The following is a 23,009-nucleotide window of genomic DNA, read 5'->3' on the forward strand; positions in this document are numbered from 1 at the left end:
GGTAGAGGATGTGTGGATCAGGTGTTTGCTTTGAAGAATGTATGTGAGAAATACTTAGAAAAGCAAATGAATTTGTATGTAGCATTTATGGATCTGGAGAAGGCATATGATAGAGTTGATAGAGATGCTCTGTGGAAGGTATTAAGAATATATGGTGTTGGGGGCAAGTTGTTAGAAGCAGTGAAAAGTTTTTATCGAGGATGTATGGCATGTGTACGTGTAGGAAGAGAGGAAAGAGATTAGTTCTCAGTGAATGTAGGTTTGCGGCAGGGGTGTGTGATATCTCCATGGTTGTTTAATTTGTTTTTGGATGGGGTTGTTAGGGAGGTGAATGCAAGAGTTTTGGAAAGAGGGGCAAGTATGCAGTCTGTTGTGGATGAGAGAGCTTGGGAAGTGAGTCAGTTGTTGTTCACTGATGATACAGCGTTGGTGGCTGATTCATGTGAGAAACTGCAGAAGCTGATGACTGAGTTTGGTAAAGTGTGTGAAAGAAGAAAGTTAAGAGTAAATGTGAATAAGAGCAAGGTTATTAGGTACAGTAGGGTTGAGGGTCAAGTCAATTGGGAGGTGAGTTTGAATGGAGAAAAACTGGAGGAAGTGAAGTGTTTTAGATATCTGGGAGTGGATCTGACAGTGGATGGAAACATGGAAGCAGAAGTGAATCATAGGGTGGGGGAGGGGCGAAAACTCTGGGAGCCTTGAAGAATGTTTGGAAGTCGAGAACATTATCTTGGAAAGCAAAAATGGGTATGTTTGAAGGAATAGTGGTTCCAACAATGTTGTATGGCTGCGAGGTGTGGGCAATGGATAGAGTTGGGCGCAGGAGGGTAGATGTGCTGGAAATGAGATGTTTGAGGACAATATGTGGTGTGAGGTGGTTTGATCGAGTAAGTAATGTAAGGGTAAGAGAGATGTGTGGAAATAAAAAGAGTGTGGTTGAGAGAGCAGAAGAGGGTGTTTTGAAATGGTTTGGTCACATGGAGAGAATGAGTGAGGAAAGATTTACCAAGAGGATATATGTGTCAGAGGTGGAGGGAATGAGGAGAAGTGGGAGACCAAATTGGAGGTGGAAAGATGGAGTGAAAAAGATTTTGAGTGATCGGGGCCTGAACATGCAGGAGGGTGAAAGGCGTGCAAGGAATAGAGTGAATTGGAACGATGTGGTATACCGGGGTCGACGTGCTGTCAGTGGATTGAACTAGGGCATGTGAAGCGTCTGGGGTAAACCATGGAAAGTTCTGTGGGGCCTGGCTGTGGAAAGGGAGCTGTGGTTTCGGTGCATTATTACATGACAGCTAGAGACTGAGTGTGAACGAATGGGGCCATTGTTGTCTTTTCCTAGTGCTACCTCACACACGAGGGGGAAGGAGGTTGTTATTCCATGTGTGGCGAGGGGGCGATGGGAATAAATAAGGGCAGACAGTATAAGTTATGTACATGTGTATATATGTATATGTCTGTGTGTGTATATATATGTGTACATTGAGATATATAGGTATGTATATTTTGCGTGTGTGGACATGTATGTATATACATGTGCATGTGGGTGGGTTGGGCCATTCTTTCATCTGTTTCCTTGTGCTACCTCGCTAACGCGGGAGACAGCGACAAAGCAAAATATATAAATTAATAAAATATATATATATATATATATATATGTGAATAAGAGCAAGGTTATTAGGTACAGTAGGGTTGAGGGTCAAGTAAATTGGGAGGTGAGTTTGAATGGAGAAAAACTGGAGGATGTGAAGTGTTTTAGATATCTGGGAGTGGATCTGGCAGCGGATGGAACCATGGAAGCAGAAGTGGACCATAGGGTGGGGGAGGGGGCGAAAATTCTGGGAGCCTTGAAGAATGTGTGGAAGTCAAGAACATTATCTCGGAAAGCAAAAATGGGTATGTTTGAAGGAATAGTGGTTCCAACAATGTTGTATGGTTGCGAGGCGTGGGCTATGGATAGAGTTGTGCGCAGGAGGATGGATGTGCTGGAAATGAGATGTCTGAGGACAGCGACAAAGTATAAAAAAAAAAAAAAAAAAAAAATATATATATATATATATATATATATATATATATATATATATATATATATATATATATATATATATATATATATATATTTTTTTTTTTCTTTGTCGCTGTCTCCCGCGTTTGCGAGGTAGCGCAAGGAAACAGACGAAAGAAATGGCCCAACCCACCCCCATACACATGCATATACATACGTCCACACACGCAAAATATACATACCTACACAGCTTTCCATGGTTTACCCCAGACACTTCACATGCCTTGATTCAATCCACTGCCAGCACGTCCACCCCGGTATACCACATCGCTCCAAATCACTCTATTCCTTGCCGTCCTTTCACCCTCCTGCATGTTCAGGCCCCGATCACACAAAATCTTTTTCACTCCATCTTTCCACCTCCAATTTGGTCTCCCTCTTCTCCTCGTTCCCTCCACCTCCGACACATATATTCTCTTGGTCAATCTATCCTCACTCATTCTCTCCATGTGCCCAAACCATTTCAAAACACCCTCTTCTGCTCTCTCAACCACGCTCTTTTTATTTCCACACATCTCTCTTACCCTTACGTTACTTACTCGATCAAACCACCTCACACCACACATTGTCCTCAAACATCTCATTTCCAGCACATCCATCCTCCTGCGCACAACTCTATCCATAGCCCACGCCTCGCAACCATACAACATTGTTGGAACCACTATTCCTTCAAACATACCCATTTTTGCTTTCCGAGATAATGTTCTCGACTTCCACACATTCTTCAAGGCTCCCAGAATTTTCGCCCCCTCCCCCACCCTATGATCCACTTCCGCTTCCATGGTTCCATCCGCTGCCAGATCCACTCCCAGATATCTAAAACACTTCACTTCCTCCAGTTTTTCTCCATTCAAACTCACCTCCCAATTGACTTGACCCTCAACCCTACTGTACCTAATAACCTTGCTCTTATTCACATTTACTCTTAACTTTCTTCTTTCACACACTTTACCAAACTCAGTCACCAGCTTCTGCAGTTTCTCACATGAATCAGCCACCAGCGCTGTATCATCAGCGAACAACAACTGACTCACTTCCCAAGCTCTCTCATCCCCAACAGACTTCATACTTGCCCCTCTTTCCAAAACTCTTGCATTCACCTCCCTATCAACCCTATCCATAAACAAATTAAACATATATATATATATTTATATTTTTTTTTCATACTATTCGCCATTTCCCATGATAGCAAGGTAGCGTTAAGAACAGAGGACTGGGCCTTTGAGGGAATATCCTCACCTGGCCCCCTTCTCTGTTCCTTCTTTTGGAAAATTTAAAAAAAAAAAAAAACGAGAGGGGAGGATTTCCAGCCCCCTGCTCCCTTCCCTTTTAGTCGCCTTCTACAACACGCAGGGAATACGTGGGAAGTGTTCTTTCTTCCCTATCCCCAGGGATAATATATATATATATATATATATATATATATTGTAAATGGAAATGGTGAAGAGCTTGTAGATTTATGTGCTGAAAAAGGACTGGTGATTGGGAATACCTGGTTTAAAAAGAGAGATATATATAAGTATACGCATGTAAGTAGGAGAGATGGCCAGAGAGCATTATTGGATTACCTGTTAATTGATAGGCGCACAAAAGAGAGACTTTGGATGTTAATGTGCTGAGAGGTGCAACTGGAGTGATGTCTGATCATTATCTTGTGGAGGCGAAGGTGAAGATTTGTAGAGGTTTTCAGAAAAGAAGAAAGAATGTTGGGATGAGCAGAGTGGTGAGAGTAAGTGAGCTTGGGAAGAAGACTTGTGTGAGGAAGTACCAGGAGGGACTGAGTACAGAATGGAAAAAGGTGAGAACAAAGGAGGTAAGGGGAGTGGGGGAGGAATGGGATGTATTTAGGGAAGCAGTGATGGCCTGCACAAAAGATGCTTGTGGCATGAGAAGCGTGGGAGTTGGGCAGATTAGAAAGGGTAGTGAGTGGTGGGATGAAGAAGTAAAATTATTAGTGAAAGAGAAGAGAGAGGCATTTGGATGATTTTTGCAGGGAAATCATGCAAATGAGTGGGAGATGTATAAAAGAAAGAGGCAGGAGGTCAAGAGAAAGGTGCAAGAGGTGAAAAAGAGGGCAAATGAGAGTTGGGGTGAGAGAGTATCATTAAATTTTAGGGAGAATAAAAAGATGTTTTGGAAGGAGGTGAATAAAGTGCGTAAGACAAGGGAATGAATGGGAACTTCAGTGAAGGGGGCTAATGGGGAGGTGATAACAAGTAGTGGTGATGTGAGAAGGAGATGGAGTGAGTATTTTGAAGGTTTGTGGAATGTGTTTGATGATAGAGTGACAGATATAGGGTGTTTTGGTCAAGGTGGTGTGCAAAGTGAGAGGGTTAGGGAGAATGATTTGGTAAACAAAGAAGAGGTAGTAAAAGCTTTGCGGAAGATGAAAGCCGGCAAGGCAGCAGGGTTTGGATGGTATTGCAGTGGAATTTATTAAAAAAGGGGGTGACTGTATTGTTGACTGGTTGGTAAGGTTAGTTAATATATGTATGACTCATGGTGAGGTGCCTAAGGATTGGAGGAATGCTTGCATAGTGCCATTGTACAAAGGCAAAGGGGATAAAAGTGAGTGCTCAAATTACAGAAGTATAAGTTTGTTTATGGATGGGGTCGTTAGGGAGGTGAATGCAAGAGTTTTGGAAAGAGGGGCAAGTATGAAGTCTGTTGGGGATGAGAGAGCTTGGGAAGTGAGTCAGTTGTTGTTCGCTGATGATACAGCGCTGCTGGCTGATTCATGTGAGAAACTGCAGAAGCTGGTGACTGAGTTTGGTAAAGTGTGTGAAAGAAGAAAGTTAAGAGTAAATGTGAATAAGAGCAAGGTTATTAGGTACAGTAGGGTTGAGGGTCAAGTCAATTGGGAGGTGAGTTTGAATGGAGAAAAACTGGAGGAAGTGAAGTGTTTTAGATATCTGGGAGTGGATCTGGCAGTGGATGGAACCATGGAAGCGGAAGTGGATCATAGGGTGGGGGAGGGGGCGAAAATTCTGGGAGCCTTGAAGAATGTGTGGAAGTCGAGAACATTATCTCGGAAAGCAAAAATGGGTATGTTTGAAGGAATAGTGGTTCCAACAATGTTGCATGGTTGCGAGGCGTGGGCTATGGATAGAGTTGTGCGCAGGAGGATGGATGTGCTGGAAATGAGATGTTTGAGGACAATGTGTGGTGTGAGGTGGTTTGATCGAGTAAGTAACGTAAGGGTAAGAGAGATGTGTGGAAATAAAAAGAGCGTGGTTGAGAGAGCAGAAGAGGGTGTTTTGAAATGGTTTGGGCACATGGAGAGAATGAGTGAGGAAAGATTGACCAAGAGGATATATGTGTCGGAGGTGGAGGGAACGAGGAGAAGAGGGAGACCAAATTGGAGGTGGAAAGATGAAGTGAAAAAGATTTTGTGTGATCGGGGCCTGAACATGCAGGAGGGTGAAAGGAGGGCAAGGAATAGAGTGAATTGGAGCGATATGGTATACCGGGGTTGACGTGCTGTCAGTGGATTGAATCAAGGCATGTGAAGCGTCTGGGGTAAACCATGGAAAGCTGTGTAGGTATGTATATTTGCGTGTGTGGACGTATGTATATACATGTGTATGGGGGTGGGTTGGGCCATTTCTTTCGTCTGTTTCCTTGCGCTACCTCGCAAACGCGGGAGACAGCAACAAAGCAAAAAAAAAAAAAAAAAAAAAAAAAAAAAAAAAAAAGAGTTTGTTTAGTATTCTTGGGAAATTATATGGGAGGGTATTGATTGAGAGGGTGAAGGCATGTACAGAGCATCAGATTGGGGAAGAGCAGTGTGGTTTCAGAAGTGATAGAGGATGTTTGGATTAGGTGTTTGCTTTGAAGAATGTATGTGAGAAATACTTAGAAAAGCAAATGGTGTATGTGAGAAATACTTAGAAAAGCAAATGGATTTGTATATAGCATTTATGGATCTGGGGAAAGCATATGGTAGAGTTGATAGAGATGCTCTGTGGAAGATATTAAGAATATATGGTGTTGGGGGCAAGTTGTGAGAAGCAGTGAAATGTTTTTATCGAGGATGTAAGACTTGTGTACGTGTAGGAAGAGGAAAGTGATTGGTTCTCATTGAATGTTGGTTTGCGTCAGGGGTGTGTGATGTCTCCATGGTTGTTTAATTTGTTCATGGATGGGGTTGTTAGGGAGGTGAATGCAAGAGTTTTGGAAAAAGGGGCAAGTATGCAGTCTGTTGTGGATGAGAGAGCTTGGGAAGTGAGTCAGTTGTTGTTCACTGATGATACAGCGCTGGTGGCTGATTCGTCTGAGAAACTGCAGAAGCTGGTGACTGAGTTTGGTAAAGTCTGTGAAAGAAGAACGCTGAGAGTAAATGTGAATAAGAGCAAGGTTATTAGATACAGTAGGGTTGAGGGACAAGTCAACTGGGAGGTAAGTTTGAATGGAGAAAAACTGGAGGAAGTGAAGTGTTTTAGATATCTGGGAGTGGATTTGGCAGCGGATGGAACCATGGAAGCGGAAGAGAATCATAGGATGGGGGAGGGGGCGAAAGTTCTGGGAGTGTTGAAGAATGTGTGGAAGTCGAGAACATTATCTCTGAAAGCAAAAATGGGTATGTTTGAAGGAATAGTGGTTCCAACAATGTTATATGGTTGCGAGGCATGGGCTATAGATAGTGTTGTGCGGAGTAGGGTGGATGTACTGGAAATGAGGTGTTTGAGGACAATATGAGGTGTGAGATGGTTTGATCGAGTAAGTGATAATAGGGTAAGAGAGATGTGTGGTAATAAAAAGAGTGTGGTTGAGAGAGCAGAAGAGGGTGTTTTGAAATGGTTTGGTCACATGGAGAGAATGAGTGAGGAAAGATTGACCAAGAGGATATATGTGTCAGAGGTGGAGGGAAGGAGAAGTGGGAGACCATATTGGAGGTGGAAAGATGGAGTGAAAAAGATTTTGAGTGATCAGGACCTGAATATGCAGGAGGGTGAAAGGCATTCAAGGATCAGAGTGAATTGGAATGATGTGGTATACCGGGGTCGATGTGCTGTCAGTGGATTGAACCAGGGCATGTGAAGCGTCTGGGGTAAACCATGGAAAATTTTGTAGGGCCTGGATGTGGAAAGGGAGCTGTGGTTTCAGTGTATTATACATGACAGCTAGAGGCTGAGTGTGAACAAATGTGGCCTTTGTTGTCTTTTCCTAGTGCTACCTCGCACACATGCAGGGGTAGGGGGTTGTTATTTCATGTGTGGCGGGGTGGTGACAGCAATGAATAAGGGCATATACATGTGTATATATGTATATGTCTGTGTGTGTATATATATGTATACATTGAGATGTATAGGTATGTATATGTGCGTGTGTGGACGTGTATGTATATACATGTGTATGTGGGTGGGTTGGGCCATTCTTTCTTCTGTTTCCTTGCTTTACCTTGCTAACGCGGGAGACATCGACAAAGTATGATAAATAAATAAAATAATCTAGTGTTTCATTTCTTGTAAACAATAGCAGTTCAAAATGTGATCATCATCTATTCTGTTGAGATGCATTTTATCCAAATATTTGAAGTTTTGTTCCACAATCTGACATTCTCACAAGTCACCTGCATTTTGTTGCATAACACCCTATTTATGTTTTTATCTTTCTCTCCCAAATATTCTTGCTGTTGTTAAGAATTACATTTGATTCATATCACACCATCATTAAGATAGAGCACATCTTGTGTCATCATCCATTCATGTGATGCTAGTTCATGGTTAATATATTGATATTTTTTGCAGCATAATTTGTTCTGTGACAATTGTCATTCACACGTCGCTATGGCCCTGAACTTAATGCATTATGATGGTTCTACTTCTTGGAATATGATTAAGCTCTGCTTTCTTATGATGCTTCATGGCAAATATGTCAAGTAAGTACTTGAACATTAATTTTACAAATGTCACTGTTATACTGTAAGTTTTATATTTATTCAGGGTTTTCATTAAGAAATGGAGTACAACACATTTTCCTTTTTACAGAGCACCATGCTTTCTAGCAGCTTAGATTGATGTGTTATGATAATTTGATTTTAAGATGATTAATACACTAGCACTCAAACATTCACAGGTGAAGACCTGTATGAGATGATCAGCATCCACATATGATGTTCTTTGCATCAAGAATTACCATCACAGTTTCAGATTTATTCTCTAGGCTGGAGTTGGTAGGGCGGCATTAAGGTGTCATTTGCTTCCTTAGAACAATCACTCAATTTCCCTGCAGACATGATGGGTGAGAAAGTGAACAGTTTTGTCGATGTTGCAAATTCTGTCAGTGTCTGCCAATGCATATTCACTAACTATAAATGTTGCTGATAAAGTTACTACTAGAAAATATGTGTAAATTGCTTTGTTTATGAAGGAATAAAAGCAGAATGACAATCATCTCATCAGTGTGTAAGATGGAAAAATATATGAAAGGTAGGGTGAATGTATGTTGTAAATGAAATGTTTGAGGACAACACATAGTGAAAGGAGTGTTGATCATATAAGAAATTATAGTGTAAAAAAGAGATGTGTTAGTAGGAAGGGTATGTATGAGAAAGCTGAAGAAGGTGTGCTAGAATGGTTTGGACATTGGAGAAGGTGAGTGAAAATATAACTAAATGGGTATACATGCTAGAAGTGAAAGGAACAAGGAAAAAGGGAAACTAAGGAGGGGATGTAAGGATAGAATGAAAGATGCTTTGAAGCCTTGGGACCTGAACGTGCAGGATGGTGCAAGGCAGGCTCCACGGACCTTTCCATGGTTTACCCTGAACGCTTCATATGCCATGGTTTGGTCCATTGACAGCATATTGACCCCAGTACACCACATCATTCTGATTCAGTCTATCCCATGTAAGCCTTCCACCCTTGTTAATGTTGAGGCGCTGATTGCTAAAAATCTTTTTCACTCTGTCCTTCCATCTCCAGTTTGGTCTCCCTGTTCTCCTTGTTCCCTCCACTTCCGACACATATATCCTCTTTGTCAACCTTTCCTCACTCATTTTCTCTATATGTCCAAACCATTTCTGCACACTCTCTTCTGCTTTCAACCACACTCTTTTTATTACCACACATCTCTCCTCTTTCAATACTTACTCAACATGTTATATTTTGTTTTATTATACACGATTGCCATTTCCCGTGTTAGTGAGGTTGATGCCAGGAAACAGACGAAGAAAGACCCATCCACTCTTACACATATATATACTTATACTTATTATTCATACTTAATCGGCATCTCCTGCATTAGCAAGGTAGCGCAAGGAAACAGATGAGGAATGACCCAACCCATGCACATACACATATATATCTATATTCATTTATATGTATTTATTTATTTTGCTTTGTCGCTGTCTCCCGCTAAGGGGCTATGTTAACAGGACCTGCTAGTCCATCCTTCTCCCAACAAACCCACGAAGACATCACATCTTGGTGACCCTGCAGGCCAGAAACTACATTGATGGCTGAGGTTAAACAAAGTAATAATTAACGGACATATTTATATTACCTCTATCCCTGGGGATAGGGGAGAAAGAATACTTCCCACGCATTCCTCACGTGTTGTAGAAGGCGACGAAAGGGGACGGGAGCGAGGGGCCAGAAACCCTCCCCTCCTTGTATTTTGACTTTCTAAAAGGGGAAACAGAAGAAGGAGTCACGCGGGGAGTGCTCATCCTCCTTGAAGGCTCAGATTGGGGTGTCTAAATGTGTGTGGATGTAACCAAGATGAGAAAAAAGGAGAGATAGGTGGTATGTTTGAGGAAAGGAACCTGGATGTTTTGGCTCTGAGTGAAACGAAGCTCAAGGGTAAAGGGGAAGAGTGGTTTGGGAATGTCTTGGGAGTAAAGTCAGGGGTTAGTGAGAGGACAAGAGCAAGGGAAGGAGTAGCACTACTCCTGAAACAGGAGCTGTGGGAGTATGTGATAGAGTGTAAGAAAGTAAATTCTAGATTGATATGGGTAAAACTGAAAGTTGATGGAGAGAGATGGGTGATTATTGGTGCATATGCACCTGGGCATGAGAAGAAAGATCATAAGAGGCAAGTGTTTTGGGAGCAGCTGAATGAGTGTGTTAGTGGTTTTGATGCACAAGACTGGGTTATAGTGATGGGTGATTTGAATGCAAAGGTGAGTAATGTGGCAGTTGAGGGAATAATTGGTATACATGGGGGTGTTCAGTGTTGTAAATGGAAATGGTGAAGAGCTTGTGGATTTGTGTGCTGAGAAAGGACTGGTGATTGGGAATACCTGGTTTAAAAAGCGAGATATACATAAGTATACGTATGTAAGTAGGAGAGATGGCCAGAGAGCGTTATTGGATTATGTGTTAATTGATAGGCACGCGAAAGAGACACTTTTGGATGTTAATGTGCTGAGAGGTGCAACTGGAGGGATGTCTGATCATTATCTTGTGGAGGCGAAGGAGAAGATTTGTAGGGGTTTTCAGAAAAGAAGAGAGAATGTTAGGGTGAAGAGAGTGGTGAGAGTAAGTGAGCTTGGGAAGGAGACTTTTGTGAGGAAGTACCAGGAGAGACTGAGTACAGAATTGAAAAAGGCGAGAACAAAGGAGGTTAGGGGAGTGGGGGAGGAATGGGATGTATTTAGGGAAGCAGTGATGGCTTGCGCAAAAGATGCTTGTGGCATGAGAAGCGTGGGAGGTGGGTTGATTAGAAAGGGTAGTGAGTGGTGGGATGAAGAAGTAAGATTATTAGTGAAAGAGAAGAGTGAGGCATTTGGACGATTTTTGCAGGGAAAAAATGCAAATGAGTGGGAGATGTATAAAAGAAAGAGGCAGGTCAAGAGAAAGGTGCAAGAGGTTTTCTGAAAAAGAGGGGAAATGAGAGTTGGGGTGAGAGAGTATCATTAAATTTTAGGGATAATAAAAACATGATTTGGAAGGAGGTAAATAAAGTGCGTAAGACAAGGGAGCAAATGGGAACTTCAGTGAAGTTGGCTAATGGGGAGGTGATAACAAGTAGTGGTGATGTGAGAAGGAGATGGAGTGAGTATTTTGAAGGTTTGTTGAATGTGTTTGATGATAGAGTGGCAGATATAGGGTGTTTTGGTCGAGGTGGTGTGCAAAGTGAGAGGGTTAGGGAAAATGATTTGGTAAACAGAGAAGAGGTACTAAAAGCTTTGCGGAAGATGAAAGCTGGCAAGGCAGCAGGTTTGGATGGTATTGAAGTGGAATTTATTAAAAAAGGGGGTGACTGTATTGTTGACTGGTTGGTAAGGTTATTTAATGTATGTATGATTCATGGTGAGGTGCCTGAGGATTGGCGGAATGCTTGCAAAGTGCCATTGTACAAAGGCAAAGGGGATAAGAGTGAGTGCTCAAATTACAGAGGTATAAGTTTGCCGAGTATTCCTGGTAAATTTTATGGGAGGTTATTGATTGAGAGGGTGAAGGCATGTACAGAGCATCAGATTGGGGAAGAGCAGTGTGGTTTCAGAAGTGGTAGAGGATGTGTGGATCAGGTGTTTGCTTTGAAGAATGTATGTGAGAAATACTTAGAAAAGCAAATGGATTTGTATGTAGCATTTATGGATCTGGAGAAGGCATATGATAGAGTTGATAGAGATGCTCTGTGGAAGGTATTAAGAATATATGGTGTGGGAGGCAAGTTGTTAGAAGCAGTGACGAGTTTTTATCGAGGATGTAAGGCATGTGTATGTGTAGGAAGAGAGGAAAGAGATTGGTTCTCAGTGAATGTAGGTTTGCGGCAGGGGTGTGTGATGTCTCCATGGTTGTTTAATTTGTTTATGGATGGGGTTGTTAGGGAGGTGAATGCAAGAGTTTTGGAAAGAGGGGCAAGTATGCAGTCTGTTGTGGATGAGAGAGCTTGGGAAGTGAGTCAGTTATTGTTCGCTGATGATACAGCGCTGGTGGCTGATTCATATGAGAAACTGCAGAAGCTGGTGACTGAGTTTGGTAAAGTGTGTGAAAGAAGAAAGTTAAGAGTAAACATAAACAAGAGCAAGGTTATTAGGTACAGTAGGGTTGAGGGCCAAGTCAGTTGGGAGGTAAGTTTGAATGGAGAAAAACTGGAGGAAGTGAAGTGTTGTAGATATCTGGGAGTGGATCTGGCAGCGGATGGAACTATGGAAGTGGAAGTGAATCATAGGGTGGGGGAGGGGGCGAAAATTCTGGGAGCCTTGAGGAATGTTTGGAAGTCGAGAACATTATCTCGGAAAGCAAAAATGGGTATGTTTGAAGGAATAGTGGTTCCAACAATGTCATATGGTTGCGAGGCGTGGGCTATGGATAGAGTTGTGCGCAGGAGGGTGGATGTGCCGGAAATAAGATGTTTGAGGACAATATGTGGTGTGAGGTGGTTTGATCGAGTAAGTAATGTAAGGGTGAGAGAGATGTGTGGAAATAAAAAGAGTATGGTTGAGAGAGCATAAGAGGGTGTTTTGAAATGGTTTGGTCACATGGAGAGAATGAGTGAGGAAAGATTGACCAAGGGGATGTATGTGTCAGAGGTGGAGGGAACGAGGAGAAGTGGGAGACCAAACTGGAGGTGGAAAGATGGAGTGAAAAAGATTTGGAGTGATCGGGGCCTGAACATGCAGGAGGGTGAAAGGCGAGCAAGGAATAGAGTGAATTGGAACGACGTGGTATACCGGGGTCGACGTGCTGTCAATGGATTGAACCAGGGCATGTGAAGCATCTGGGGTAAACCATGGAAAGTTCTGTTGGGCCTGGATGTGGAAAGGGAGCTGTGGTTTGGGTGCATTATTACATGACAGCTAGAGACTGAGTGTGAACGAATGGGGCCTTTGTTGTCTTTTCCTAGCGCTACCCCACACACATGAGGGGGGAGGGGGTTGTTATTCCATGTGTGGCGGGGTGGCAATGGGAATAAAATAAAGGCAGACAGTATGAATTATGTACATGTGTATATATGCATATGTCTGTGTGTGTATATATATGTGTACATTGAGATGTATAGGTATGTATAGTTGCGTATGTGGATGTGTATGTATATACATGTGTACATGGGTGGGTTGGGCCATTTCTTTCATCTGTTTCCTTGCGCTACCTCGCTAATGCGGGAGACAGCGTCAAAGCAAAATAAATAAGATTTAACGAAGTACATGAGATTTACCGTAGGTCAGTTGAAATGAGTTTCGAATTTTATGAAGCAAATCACCTCTGCTAGAAGGGAGCTTTCACATGCAATACGCTTTGCCACTTCATGCCACCAGACTTTAAAGAGTACGACCAACCACATGAAAGTAACTGAACATTTTGCACTGCTAGAAATATGTAAGCAACAAGACGCTACAGAGCGTAGGGTGGGAGAGGTGGGCATGTGAAAGCTCCCTTCTAGCAGAGGTGATTTGCTTCATAAAATTCGAAGAACATTTCAACTGACCTACGGTAAGTCTCATGTACTTCATTAATTTTACGTCAGCAAATCACACCTCTGCTAGAGGTCGCTTTCCCATGAGGTTTTGAAACCATGTGGGTGTCGTACTGTAGACATGCAGAGAGGAGAAATGACACAAGCAGTAACCAATTGCAACATAGTAAGAAATTTACATAGCCATGGACCAGGTGACAAGAGACAACATCTCCTATGCAAACAAAATGAACAGACTACTGAAGGACAGCATCTTGGAAAGGATTGTGACTCGGGACAATCTCCTTGTCATAAAACTTGGCAAAAGTGGCAGCCCTGGACCACCCAGCCCTTGCCCTGATGTATCCAATCGGTAGAGCCATGGCTTTGGCTTTCGATGCAGCTGCAGGCCGAACACTGCCCGCTGAATACTGGCTGGAGTCTATGCCCGACAGAGAAAGCACTGTTCGAATCCACCTTGCAACAGTGTCCCTCGTTACATGCTTGTGGGGCTTGATAAAACTTAGGAGTAACTTCCCATTATCCTGATGCGCAGAATTTTTGAACTCCTCTGTCCTAGCAATATACATTGTCAGAGTTTCACACACACACAATCTAATGTCAGTAGAATATGCTTTAAAGGTCACAAACCACACATTGAACTTTGGCCTGCACTGTTTAATAGTTTCCCCTAACCAAACACAAATAGAAGCCTGCCCAAAACTAATATTCTTCAGCAACAAACAATGCAAAGTTTGTATTCTGGCAGCCTGTGTAAGTGCCATCAACATCACAAGCTTCAGTGTTAAATCCTTTAAAGAGAGGGAGGACAAAGGATCCATGGCATGCAGATGCTGTAGCACCTGCTAAACATCCCAAGTTCTTGTATACCTAGGGACAGACGGCCGCAAGTTAAAAACTCCCTTTAAGAACCTGGTGACAAGAGGATGGCTGCCTGCACTGCAACCATCCACAGTAATCCCCAGGGAGGAAAGTGCACCCCTGGCAGTGTTGATTGAAGTATAGCTAACACCTCTGTGGAAAGTGACAGACAAAAAAGTCACAATATTAGTTACAGTAGGAGCAAAGGGATCGATGTTCCGGCTACCACAAAACTGTAACCACCTGTTAATATGTGGCTGGTACTGCCTCGCAGTTGCAGGTCTCCAGGAGGCATGGATGATGTCCGTACCTGCCTGAGAAATGCCCCTATCTTGCAGACATTGCCGGATAAGAGGCAAGCCATCAGTCGGGTGTGTCAGAGAATGGGGTGTTCCTACTCCGTCGATGGGTGACGCAAGACGTGTGCCCCCCTTGGAATTAGCCGTGGTTCCTTAACCAGCAAAGTGAGTAGAGTCCCCATCCAGGGCTGGGACGGCCAGCGAGGCAATACCATCCACCCCTTCGCTGACTCTGCTCAAATTTTCTGTAGGCACCTGGGAATCAGAGCAAAGGGTGGGAAAAGGTAGAGTAGTTCAAACTGATACCAGCAGATAGAAAAGGCATCAAAATGTTCTGCATCTGGGTCAGGTTTCCAAGAGCAGAAACGAGTCACTTGAGCATTCAGTCTAGAAGCAAAGAGATCAATGCTCGGAACCCCAAATACTTCAGAGAGGGCCCTAAAGAGTTCTTCATTCAATTTCCACTCATGCCTGTCATTGAATGTCCGAGATGCAGCGTCTGCCATGAGATTGACTTTACCCGGTACATGAGAGCAGGTAAGCCAGATATCATTCACCGCACACCACCCCCAAAGGTCACGGCAAATGTCATTAAACAGTGAGGACCGTGTGCCGCCCATTTCATTGACATAGGTCACCGCCGTCGTGTTATCACAAAACACCCGAACATGTCGTCCTTTGAGAAGAGATGCAAATGAGCGCACTACCAGGGAGATGGCTTTGAGTTCCTTTGCATGAATGTGCAAGGTAGATTCTGATAATGACCATCTCCCATTAACTTTTTGTTGATTGAGGTGGCCACCCCAACCTAAATTTGATGCATCAGTATACAGATCCAATTCTGTACCCTTCCGAAAAATCTGTCTGGTTTGCAGTGCAATGTGAAATGCCCACCAAAGCAAGTCCAATCTCATCTCATGAGTGACCACCATACACTTGTCAAAGTTACCTTTTGCGACTCTTAACGCAGCAATCTTAGCACAATCTAACCGCCTGTAATGCATTTTCCCCATCTCTGCAGCTGGAAAGGCTGCAACTAATAGCCCAACAACTCTGGCCACATTCCGAATTTTGGCTCTGTCACTATATGACAATTCCTCACAGCATTGTAGTATCTTGTGTATCCTACGATCAGGTAATGTTACTGTCATAGTCTCAGAATATATAATGTTCCCCAAATACTCCAAGCGCTTAGTGGGGACCAAGACAGATTTGCTTTCGTTAAAACAGAAACCTAACTTCTTGAGCAAGTCAACAGTGGCACGCACACTCTCACAACATCCATCAAAAGTGCAGTGACAAATAAGAGTATCATCAATGAAACTCGTGATGATATGTCCCTTCTCTCTAAGGACAGCAAAAACAGGTTTCATTAATTTAGTGAACAGACGGGGACCATCCACAACCCCATTAGGGAGACACGTGAATTGATAAATTTTTCCTTGCCACATGAAACAGAAAGCGTTGTTGCTCCTCAGCTATCTCAACAGAATAATAGGCGTGCCGCAAATCGACAGAGGCCATGAAGACACCGCTGTTAACAAGACGAACCGCCTGCTCAAAAATTTCCATCTTGAAGTGTTTGTACTCTAAAAATTTATTAAATTTTTCCAGGTTAAGGATCATCCTAAACCCACCATCCTTCTTCCGCCTTAAGAAAATATGGGACAATGTTAGCAACATCAATATCTAAATGGCAATGCTGAACAATATCTAAAATATTTGGATCACTGGTAATAGCATGCCACTCCTGTACAAAATAGTGAAGTCTGCCAGCTTGAAAAGGGTGACTCACCTCAGTTACTGCCGGGGATTGTGACCCCGGCCTAGGGAGTTTTTTGTCTCAGGACCCTTCCGTGAGATTGCCGGTGCTCACTCCGGGGACCATGCGTGCGTTGGCCATATGGATGAAACCTGGCCATAAAACCCCTGTATGACAGTCTCCCAGAAGAGCCCCTAAATTTGCTAGGGCCGAACTTCGTGGTAGAGAGCGGTTTCCTTGCAGCAATCTTACTCCTCAACTTTTCAGACTCCTCAGTGTGCTTGGCTGAGACATCATCCCCAAACAGAAGAAGAGTCATGGACACCTTGTCTGAACAGAGGTGAGCATACTTGTGGTTAATTTCGCGCTTGATGATGAATCGGCGAGCCAGATTATTCTTGTGATGAGCATGACCCAGGAGTGCCAGGGCACCATTAATCATGCCCACTTCCTGGGCAACATCTGGTTGGCTAGTCTGGGCGACCTTGTCAAGCAGTATGAGTGACTTAGTCAAAATTGTGGCAGCCGTAATAATGTCTTTCCCAACATCTTTCAAACGGAAGTCTGCCTTCTTGGCCTCAGTTTTCAGTGCATCTAAAACTTGCAAGTTGCAATCCACGGGGCGCTAAGGCATGACAGTTATCTGGCCTCTTGGCTGCAGCATCCTCCAAAATATCCTTATACTCCTCCTCTCGCAAGCCGTGAGCAAATACATGGTTAACCATATCGGCAACATGCTGGTCAATGCCATCAGACACCCCATCCACAGGACCGTAAGCCCTGGCGCACTGCAGGAGAACACTGTCAGGCCGCCCGTCATTCTGAGAGACAATCATCACTGGAAAGGGAATGCTCAGCTGGAGTAAAGCCCGAAAAACCCGTTGGCGAGCGCGAGGGAGGCACCACCTGGCTAGAAAGGCCAATGTTTACATTGGCGGCCGCCGCGGCGTCATTAACCCCGTGACTGGGAGCTACATCACCACGTAAGGCAGCCAAAGCGTCCATTACCATGTTCGAGGGCGGCGTAGATGCCTCACCCCGTGAGATAGAAGGCAAGGAACGTGTGTGCTGGGAAGCAGAGTCACCGCCATCACCAGTGACGTGACCATGGGGCCTATTGTTACCGGCCTGAAGAGCCTCCCGCTGAGAAGGGCGGCTCCTGGAGCTAGTCCTATGCGAGGAGCCTTTTCTCACATGCCTGGCATGTTCAGAATCGCCCTCCTTACTCGACCTTTGTATGCCCGGGACATCCGACATGGCGGCGGCTATAGCAAGGCGGCGGTGTAGGTCAGTGTGAGAGTCGTCAACTCCCCAAGTGCATCAACAACGCACTTCTCTCCCCGCTCCTTAACGGATCACGGGTGGTGTTGCAGCCTGCCCCAAACAGGGTCAAAGGCTGTAGCAAAGCCTTTCCGCTCCAGAGGGATCACGGGAAGAATGCTGCCAAGCTCGCAACTGCAGAAAAGTGTCTGGACGGCGGGAAGGAAGCACAGCAACTGGTGGCGTGAAGCGGCAAAGCGTATCTCATGGGAAAGCGACCTCCAGCAGAGGTGTGATTTGCTGACGTAAAATTATATTTCAGTAAATGTGCATGTGTATGACCTTCCAGATTCCATAGAGTTGATCCATACAAGTATATGTTTCAAGTATATGGGCATTACAGTATAAACACCTATATTCTTAGGCTTTTATCATTGTTGTTAACCAGATCTCTTATTATTAGTCTTCTCTTTATGTATCACAAAGCAGTGCACCCAATGCATTACTAATGTCCTTACCAGGTATCTCCCGTTAAGTTTATATTTAAGTTGTTTGTTTGTATCAGCATTTTTAATCACCAGTATTGTTCCCACAACATATATTTTGCCCTTGATTAGTGAGTTGTAGCCACCTGGTAGCCTAAACAACCTCGAGGTCAGTAGATGTCTGCAAAGGCAAACATGTCAGCTACCTACATCTATGCTGTAATCACCTAATGGCCACCAGGCTACCTCTTGCACTCTTCTTACACATCAAAACTGCTCACACCAATCCCAGGCATTCAATGTATTTTCAATTATCAGATACTGTAATTACCTAAAGTTATTATTCTATTCGCCATTTCCCGCATTAGCGAGGTAGCGTTAAGAACAGAGGAGTGAGCCTTTGAGGGAATATCCTCACTTGGCCTCCTTCACTGTTCCTTCTTTTGGAAATTTATAAACAGGGAGGATTCCCCCCCCCCCTCCCCTTTTAGTTGCCCTCTACAACACGTAGAGAATACATGGGAAGTATTCTTTCTCCCCTATCCCCAGAGATGCCTGACAGTTTACATTGCTTTCATATAATACAATGTTATATGGTTGTGAGGCGTGGACTATGGATAGAGTTGTGCGGAGAAGGGTGGATGTGCTGGAAGTGAGATGTTTGAGGACAATGTGTGGTGTGAGGTGGTTTGATCGAGTAAGTAATGATAGAGTAAGAGAGATGTGTGGTAATAAAAAGAGTGTGGTTGAGAGAGCAGAAGAGGGTGTTTTGAAATGGTTTGGTCACATGGAGAGAATGAGTGACGAAAGATACCAAGAGGATATATGTGTCAGAGGTGAAGGGAACGAGAAGTGGGAGACCCAATTGGAAGTGGAAAGATGGAGTGAAAAAGATTTTGAGTGATCGGGGCCTGAACATGCAGGAGGGTGAAAGGCGTGCAAGGAATAGAGTGAATTGGAACGATGTGGTATACCGGGGTCGACGTGCTGTCAGTGGATTGAACCAAGGCATGTGAAGTGTCTGGGGTAAACCATGGAAAGTTGTGTGGGGCCTGGATGTGGAAAGGGAGCTGTGGTTTCGGTGCATTATTACATGACAGCTAGAGACTGAATGTGAACGAAAGTAGCCTTTGTTGTCTGTTCCTAGCGCTACCTCGCGCACATTTGGGGGGAGGGGGTGGTTATTTTCATGTGTGGCGGGGTGGCGATGGGAATGAATAAAGGCAGACAGTATGAATTATGTACATGTGTATATATGTATACATCTGTGTGTGTATATATATTCATACGTTGAGATGTATAGGTATGTATATATTGCGTGTGTGGATGTGTATGTATATACATGTGTATGTGGGTGGGTTGGGCCATTCTTTCGTCTGTTTCCTTGCGCTACCTCGCTAACACGGGAGACAGCAACAAAGCAAAATAATGATAATAATATAGTACATTTGAATGGTATACCTTATTTGTTATATTTTCTGGCTTGAACAAAGATTTGCTTCATGTCAAAAGGATAAATCACGAAATAAAACAGTGACTCATCAAAAATTATTAGATTATTTTCCTTACAGCATATTTAGATTACATGTTCTTGTGAATATGTGAGGTGGTGAGGAAGATCTAATAGCTAATGCTTCATTGAGGGTAGAGGGAGGGAAAGGAAAACCCCTAATGACTTGGCCATCCCCCTTCAGCATCAAGGACCTCCTGTAACCCGTTAGGCATTGATGACACCAGGTTGTATATGGTGGCCTGATGTCTGCAGAGCAGTTCCCACTCCTGCATGATATGCTGCATGATCTAACACCTAGTCCTCTCTTGGCCCTGTTTCCATGCATTTACCATCAGTCCCCAGCAGTTTTTGATGAGATTCATGTCGCATCCCTTCAAAGGTCCAGTAGCTCAAGGTTCAGTTGCTCGGAAAACCATCAGCGAACGATACCTACTCTATGGATAGGGCTATTGTCCTAAAACAAAATCAAAGAAAGAAGAAAACAAAAATACCGTATATTTTTATATATTTATCATTAAGTTGTATCAGGCAGTCACTGCCAGAGGGTTGTAAGTGACAAAAAACAAGATTAGAGATGAATGCAGGTTAAATTGCATAAGACATTTAGGGAAATTTTTTTTTGTTTTGAACAATTTTTTGCACCCTAGGGTGTCAAACCAATACAATTACAATATAGTACATATTTATTAAAGGCTCTAGTGCCAAGCAGGGTACTTAAAATGTGCTAGGGAATGGCAACCAGATTTAACACTCGCCTAAGTGCAGGTGGCGAATGAAAATCAAATCTAGGTTTTCGTGTATTAAGAGGTGGTAACATTTTGTGGTGAGGGACTGTCCCCACAGCAGCATATCAGGTAGTAGTGATGTAATATGTTTAAGTGGGATGAGTTATACAGGGAGCAAGAGGAAAAGTGGGGCTCATTCCCTACCCCAGCAACATGTCACACAGATCTGTAGACACTCGCAGATTTGGCCAGTTGGTCACTGTGTGATTTCTACATGTGAGGGTACCCACACAAATCTAATATCTAAACTATGCTCGCACCAGTGCCAAGAAAGATAGTAGTCCTTTTACCACAAGGTGGCAGCTAGGTTTAGAGGATGAGAGAGCCTGAAGAGCATGCTTATGGGAACAGAAATTTTGAGTACTGGTTATTTCAAATACCAATATAGTTTAGTGCAGGTTTTATAAGCTTACTCTCAATATTAATGAAATCTTATAATTGATGCTTCCCAACATTAATAACTGACATTAAACTTTAGGATAATAGTAACTCCAGTAAGGTTAATAATGATAGCATTGTGAGTGTTCTTTCTAAAGATATGGGATGGACAGCAATATTATTGATGGATGGTTGCATTTATTGATTGCTGTATTTGAAAGAAATAGATGACAGAAGAATAGCGGCATATAGTAATATGTGGGGACATGCAACGGGTGAGGACTGTGGTGGAATATATCGTAGATTTACAGGAATGATAGCGATGGTCATGTTTGAACAAAGTTGATGGTGGACAATACTGACAGGGGTGGAATGAGGAAGAAGAGGCTCATATGAGATTGGGTATTTAGGGGTGTAGTGTTATTCAAGTTACAATTTTTCACTTACCTGCATAAATACTATCCTTTCCGGTTAGGATAGTTTCATTGCACATACCGAGGGTAGCATCACTTCTTCCAGTATCTCCGGATACTTTTCTGCAGTGGAGCGCCTTTCAGTATTGGCCAGTTCCCATGTCCCATATAAATGAAGTCATCCCAATGTTGCAAGTGACATGACTGCTTCTGGTGACTTTGTAGATATTTTCTTGAGCTTATCTTTTCCCATTTGTGCTCCAGCAATTTTGCCTCCCATGTGTTCTGGATGCAAAGGTTTTCTCATCAGAGAATATAACCCATCCCCAAAACTGCATATTCTCATGCATGTATTGCTGTGCGAAGCGTTGCCTCTCCATGCAGTGATGCTCGGTTAGTTTTTCTTTCATAGTGGGATTCCTATGATGCACACCAGCTTTGTGAAGTTGGCTTTGCACAGTACAGACTGAAACATGGAGTTGCAGGTTGTCCTGGAGAGCTACAGCATTGGTCTTGGAATCCTCTGTTACTGCTATAAGGATACATGGCTCTTCCTTACCTGTGGTTTCCATGGGAGCACCTGACCTTGGATGATCTTGCAAATTCCCCTCCTTGAGCCATCTCTTCCATCACTTGTAAACTGTGCTCTGCAAAACACAAGTTTCAGTGCTATGTCAGTGGTGGACCAACCACCTTCTTCATGCCATTAATTATCATGAAGGTGGTCCATTTCTGATGATGACAAACTTGCTACTGCTGTCATTTGGTTGGCTGGTTGTTTGGGCTTTAGGCCTATCAACTGCCAGGGTCATTAAGGCCATCAGTGTAAGTTACATCCACCTGCCGAAAAATCTTTAACAACTTCTTTGAGTGTTAAAGATAGTTCTAAGACCACACACTCTGTGCACGTGGCCCATGTGCTGCCGTCAAATATAAGGACTGGTGCAAACCTATGGAGGTAAACCCCATTCATACCTTGGTTTCAAAGTTCGTATGAACAACACTGTTTCAACCATAATTTGAAGCCAAAATGTTGAATGATGATATGGGAGAGAGAGTTGGTGAGTGGGTCAGGGTGTAAAAGTGAGTTTGTTTATCAGGATGAGTGTGTGGAGGGAAGTGAATATTGAGCGACAAGTTGAGGTAAATGAGCACCGTAGATAAGGTTATCAATGACATTGACTAGTATGGTGATAATTTCATCAGTGTTATTAAGCACTTTTTTATTTCGCAATCATTTCTGCTCTGTTCCCATTTTTAATCTTACCTTTACAACCTTTCAACCATTATTCATATCAGAACATCATATTCCCCTACCCTCATTTGTTTCTTTAATCTGTGTCTTCAGGTACCTTTAAATCGCATCCTATTATCAACCAAATCATAAAAGAATGATCAAGAAACAGTAACATAAGAAAAGTAGTTGAACACATACCTCATCACCCAGGCCAACCTCCCCCACACAACCCCCATAACCACAGGGCATCCCACCCACACTTTCCCTGTAATGGTCAGGCCAGTGTATACCTCTCGGCATGGCACCAACAGGATGGAGTTTGTGTGTTGGCATTGGGATTTAAAAACTATATGAATTGTTTGCACCTGATGAGGTGGATTGTCTCCTCGAAACATTTAGTGCAGCATGTATTGAAAAGAAAAATTGAATTTAATTATATCATCTCTAACCATATTGCGATTTCACCTTCATATATATATATTTTTTTTTTTTTTTTTTTTTTTATACTTTGTCGCTGTCTCCCGCGTTTGCGAGGTAGCGCAAGGAAACAGACGAAAGAAATGGCCCCCCCCCCATACACATGT

At 43.2% G+C, this 23,009-nt stretch overlaps 3 protein-coding genes across 9 annotated transcripts in view; 1 reads left to right on the plus strand and 2 right to left on the minus strand.

Annotated features, from left to right (window-relative positions):
• The window catches only part of dnc (phosphodiesterase dunce), a 1,419,595-nt gene that overhangs the window by 216,309 nt on the left and 1,180,277 nt on the right, over nt 1-23,009 (minus strand). The gene's annotated exons all lie outside the window — the stretch shown is intronic.
• The window catches only part of LOC139749061 (transmembrane protein 222), a 40,421-nt gene that overhangs the window by 15,224 nt on the left and 2,188 nt on the right, over nt 1-23,009 (plus strand). For all 3 annotated transcript variants that reach the window (XM_071662511.1, XM_071662509.1, XM_071662510.1), the window contains exon 4: nt 7,816-7,946. In XM_071662511.1, the coding sequence (XP_071518612.1) occupies nt 7,816-7,946 (131 nt within the window). The remainder of the gene's footprint in view (nt 1-7,815; nt 7,947-23,009) is intronic.
• LOC139748962 (uncharacterized) lies at nt 11,591-17,611 on the minus strand. Its single transcript, XM_071662314.1, is given in 5 exon segments — nt 11,591-14,744; nt 15,113-15,346; nt 16,607-16,838; nt 16,960-17,175; nt 17,285-17,611. Coding segments are annotated over 5 exon segments (2,085 nt in total). The 3' UTR covers nt 11,591-13,668.

The sequence above is a fragment of the Panulirus ornatus genome, chromosome 6, assembly GCF_036320965.1.
Source record: "Panulirus ornatus isolate Po-2019 chromosome 6, ASM3632096v1, whole genome shotgun sequence".
Classification (NCBI taxonomy): Eukaryota; Metazoa; Arthropoda; class Malacostraca; order Decapoda; family Palinuridae; genus Panulirus; species Panulirus ornatus.